Here is a 5,473-nt window from a genome sequence, read left to right on the forward strand (position 1 = left end):
GTCTATAGCCCAAATGATTCATACAATTCATGTCATCGAAGCCCCCCACCAATGACCACCAAAACATCTCATCGCCACAACACTCAACCATTGTTTGACTATAGTACACCCCAGGAACCATTGATTCATTTTCAAACCGATTCAATGTCCCAATTCAGGCAACCATACCGTCCACAAATCACCCAACCACAACGACCCAACTACGACAACATGGGCACCAAACTCAATTACGAAAGCGCCGTTGATGAGAACCCCCAAGCTATTGGGAACAAATGATGACACATCTATCAAATATCGTTGGACCTTCCACCGAACCTTCACACCAACCACCATTGGATCATGTCAGCACTTCAACACTCAAAGACCCTAAACACCTCAGGAAAATCGTGGGAGACCTCGAACACAGACTAATGCACATGCATGTGGAACATGGGGATTTCAATCGGGCGGATCATTGAATATCTTGTCAATTCCATGCAATTCTTCATTATAATATAAATATAATTTTTTTTCAGTACTTTTTTTAATTAATTGTAAATTTAACATTTAAAATTAAAAAAAAATTGAAGATGCATGAGCCACATGCATTGACGCATACACTATATAGTGTATGCATGCGCCAATGCATATGGCACTACACATGCATGCGCCAAAAGACATGACGCCTAGGTGCAAAGCCATTGGGAGCATGCGCTAGCTCCAATGGCACCTTCTCTCTAGATTAATTGGATGTGCCAGTTCAACTGACGTATCGGTTAAAAAATATGGTTATTTTGATATATTTTTTTAAATTTTGATTATTTTGCTTTTTTATTTGAAAATGTTTGATTATTTAAGAAAAAGTATTTCACTCTATATAAATTAATCTATTTTTTTTATCAAAAAAATTAATCTAGTTTTGATATGTGAAAAACTAATTTATAGTAGAAATATATAAAATGAAAAATATGGAATCTTTTCATTCTTTGTTTTTTTTTTCTTTCAGTTGAACACATCCACCGTCTTGCAGCTACTGCGACTGAGTTATTTCGTTCTTCTCAATCTGAAAAGCTGAATAATGGGTTATCTTCAAGAGGCACACCAAAATCACGTCAAGAAGAAAGTTGAAGAAGGTACCATACTAAACCCTAACCTAAACCCTCGTTTTCTTCGTTCAAAAGTTTTCATTTTTTTTTTGGATTAAGAATTGGGTTTTATTCAAATGCCTTTCAATTTCATGATTGAATGATGTTATAGTGAAATTGATTTAGTGGGTTATCGTAAATTTTGTAGCTTTACGCAGCAAAATGAAGAATAAGGCACTTAAGGAGTGTGGTGAGTATACAAAGAAATATGCTGAATGTGCTTTGGGGAGAACGCTTTCAGTTGTTTGGCAATGTCGTCAACAAGCTAAAGAGTTGAATAATTGTCTTCATCAATTGTAAGTTGTGTTTTGAAATACTATAATTATTCATAGTTTCCTTCATTTTATCTCTATGGAGCTGTCTAAATAGTCCTTTGATGTATAATTAGAAAAGACATACCTAAATACATCTTTCATTATTCAATAGTTTGGTCATCGATTATGTCTTATGTTAGGTTTTGAGGTCCTCAAGTGTGTCTTCTATTAGGTATGTCTGGATTGGTGGTATGTGATGGAATGGAATGGATTGGAGTAGAGTGGTAAGTAATCAGATTCCATTGTTTGGATTTGCAAATAATGGATGGAGCAGAATGGAACATGATGTAATCCATTCCTTTCCGTTCCATCCAATCCTTCAATTTTCATTCAGCCCAATTTGGGGAGTATGCAAAGAAATGAACTAGTTAGTTACATTCCATTCCGTCATATTAACAAAAATACCCAAACAATGGAATGAAATATTTGATTCAATCCGCTCCGTTCTATTCCATTCCATTAGGTTCCATTCCGCTCCACTCCATTCTAGTCCATCAATCCAAACATAATCAATTTAACAAAAAGACACATTTGGGGATGTTTGTGTAATTTCGATACATTTAGGGACTATATTGACACGCCTCATATGTTTACGGACCTAAATGCGTGCTTACTCATTTTATGTAATTAATTATTGGTTTTTGTTTTATAGAAAATAAGAAAATTGGGGTTTGGTCCCTAGACAAGTTAAATGGAGAAACTTTCTTTACTCTCACCATGACTTCAGATGTACACAGTAGGAAAAAACACAAATTTTGTCATTCAGAAGTACACTTCTAATAAGATGTTTGTTTTAGAATTGTGGGCTCAAAAGTATCCCCCCTTAAGTCAAGATCGAGTGCTGATCTCTTGTGCCAAAGATGCTTGAGAGTGCTACGATCAAAGAAAGATTGTTTTCGTCGCCGGTGTGGTCAAGATCGAGCTTTTTGAAAAAAGATCATAAAAAACGTGTTGGGCCTTTTTTTTGGGTCTGAATTATAATTTTCATGTTTTTGTGTATGTGTGTGTATAAATATATATGAAATTACCATTTCCCCCTTCGGTAGGATCTTGTGTGCCGTGTTAACGATCCGAATTTTACGATCTTTCACAAGCTGACCAATCCTACTCAAGATCTTGTGCTTGACTACATTGGCTAGGTATCAACATGGAGGTGCAATCATGAAAATATTAGGTTGTGTAGGGGGTTGAGTGGGTTAGGTTTGGGGCCTAAAGCAAACCCTTGACCGGTCCCGAGATTGTAGGCAAGTAGCTAGAAGTAAAAGATGATCAAGGAAGATTGTTGCTCAAACTATTAAGAGATATGTAGATTAAAATGATCTATCATAGTATTTGATTTAGGATAGGTTATCATAACATTGTGTGATCAATGTAGTAGGTGATCTTGTCTAATGAGAATAAGACTTCTATTACAGTTATTGTTGTCAAAAGCATCTGTTGATCCTAATGAATGTAATCATTTTCTATCACTGTGTTGTATGGATATCATCACCCCTTTATGCCTGTGAAGTGCATCTCTAAGTGTTGCTATGAAATTCTAATATAGTAGTTGAACATTTGAATTCTTAAATCATTTTAGCAGGGTTGGTTATTAGTATTAGTTTATGCTCAATGACACGCGTTACCGTCTGTATTGATATGCTTTCTCATCAACTTCAATGATACTTACATTAATGCTGAAAACTTAGTAAGATATATCCTTTCTCAGTCTTCTGCATTTTGGACCATTTCATTGTGGTACACGTAAATTTCAAAATAATGATATTAATAATTACGAGTTATTCGTATTATCAAACTTACCACACTGAGAGTGTTGTAGTGGGTGTGTGGAAATACTTGATGAGATAGGATTATGAATAATAACATTAAGGAGCATAGTGGTCACACCTATTGTAGAAATGATGGTTGAATCTCGACTTAGGTGATTTGAGCATGTGTGGAAGAAGACTTGTAAACTATGTAGTAACAAGAGTTAGATCAGATGGAGAATAGATTTGCTAGAGGCAGAGGATGGCCGAGAAAAACTATATGAGAAATTATAAAGAACAACTTAGAGATCAATTTTGAATAGATATGTGTGGTTTATGATAAAGCATGATGATGTTGTTTGATTCATGACGGCGTTCTTAATTTAGATTTCTGTACCTGCATGGCTATGAATGTGGAATTGATATCTTCATTTTTGTTTGTATTCTTTTATTTACAGCACCAACGATTCAGTCTTGGAGGAAATGAAGAAAGAGTACAATCTAAAAGAAAGTGGAGAGAGCGGTGTTAGAATCTAGACTATTCGATTTCAACGAAACGTTGTATGCCAGAAACAGAAACAGTTATACATTGATGCACCTGGCATTCAAATTTAGATGTTTGAAAAGGAAAAATAATTTGTATGATGATTGTTACTTGATTTATAATTAGTATTGTGGATGTATTACTTGTTAATTTAATTCGATTTGATTTAATGAAATATTTATGCTTATTGTATTTGTCCATTAGATTCACCTTGTTCTAAGATTTCAAAAATAAAAAAATAAGAATATCTACACACTAACACTTGTAATATTGAGAAATACTTGCCTGGTCACTACAATATTAAATAGTAATTATTTAGATACGCACATAAATTAAATATCAAATATCATTTAGCTAATATGAAAATGTACATTATTTAATTTATCTATTCTTTTTGTTTTCTTGCATGTGTGTTTCTCTAAACTTTGTGTCTAAAAGGAAGTGTCGCTCTACAATTTTACTTCACCCTTTCTACGAGATTTTAACCGCCACCCCACCCTTATAATTATAATTGGTATCTTCAATATTTTTAAAATTCTGAAAATGATCTTATTATTATTTACCAATCAATTTTTAATTTTTTTTTTTACTCTTAATAACATTTCAAAAACGAAATTTCTGATAGTACAAACGAAACTTTCGATATGTATTTTTTTTAATTTTGGGAAAATCTCACATTTTTACCAGACTTTTAAAAATTTATAGTGAAGAAATATCGAAAATTTCAAAAATTTTGGTATGTTCCTGAAAAATCTTAAACTCATATCGGAAATTGTTAAAATTTTCGAAGAAAAAATAACTTAATGCAAATTTAACATTTTTAGGAATGTCAAATTTTTTAAAGTTTTCGATATACCGAAATTTTGCATGTCCTCCAAATTTTCGGCAACATTACAGTAAAAAAATAGTTTATTTGTGTGGCTCAGAGTCGACATGGTCTTTCATAGATTAGTGTATAGATTTTACGTGATGCATGATGCAGTATGTTTTTTATGTAACAAGTTTAATTTAAATATTTTACCGCATCTATATCATATTGATAATATACTTTTTATATGATGTAAATAACTGATATTTGAGTCCCAATTGAAGTATTAGCATGAGTACAAAATATTGGCAAATAACATGATATTTTTGTTGTGACTGTTCGTTCTGATACTGCAAATGAGAAGCGAGGTATGAAAGATAAATTGATTATGGATTGTGAGAGAGAGGAGGAAATTATAAAATAAAGAATGCACCTAAAAACACTAAATTCTCAAAGGGCATTTATGGTATGAAAGTAAAAAGTCTTTTTAGCGAGATCTGCGTTGAGAGGTAGTGGTTGAAATGTGATAGTTAGGTGTGGATTGCACAATCATAAACTATCTAAAGATTTAGAAGGTCATGTCGTATTTGATTGTCTAAAAGTTCATGAAAGATCATTTGTGAATGACACGAGGAAGTACAACATGACTCCACTGTACATAATTGTTGCTTTGAAAGACAAAGATCCAGAAAACCTCATCAGTGTTACCCAAATGTATAAAGTTAGAGCTACATATAATGCGAGTAAGAGAGGTCCATTGACAGAAATACAAATGTTGTTGAGTCTTATTCATAGAGAAAAATACACGTGCTAGACTAGAAATAGAGAATACTCAAATGTTGTTGTTGATATCTTTTGGACACATCATGATTCAGTGATGTCGAAATTATGGTTTTCGGACTACCGCAGCTCTACTTGGATGGGGCGAATAGTCA

The 5,473-nt window shown here is 33.1% G+C and overlaps 1 protein-coding gene across 1 annotated transcript; it reads left to right on the forward strand.

Moving 5' to 3' along the window:
* Positions 1-934: 934 nt before the first annotated feature.
* LOC127123194 (uncharacterized) lies at positions 935-3,919 on the forward strand. Its single transcript, XM_051053441.1, has 3 exons — positions 935-1,112; positions 1,273-1,420; positions 3,645-3,919. Exons 1-3 carry the CDS (start codon positions 1,058-1,060, stop codon positions 3,721-3,723), a joined length of 282 nt encoding a protein of 93 aa, XP_050909398.1. The 5' UTR covers positions 935-1,057; the 3' UTR covers positions 3,724-3,919.
* The last annotated feature ends 1,554 nt before the right edge of the window (positions 3,920-5,473 follow it).

Source organism: Lathyrus oleraceus, chromosome 1 (assembly GCF_024323335.1).
Source record: "Lathyrus oleraceus cultivar Zhongwan6 chromosome 1, CAAS_Psat_ZW6_1.0, whole genome shotgun sequence".
Taxonomy (NCBI): Eukaryota; Viridiplantae; Streptophyta; class Magnoliopsida; order Fabales; family Fabaceae; genus Lathyrus; species Lathyrus oleraceus.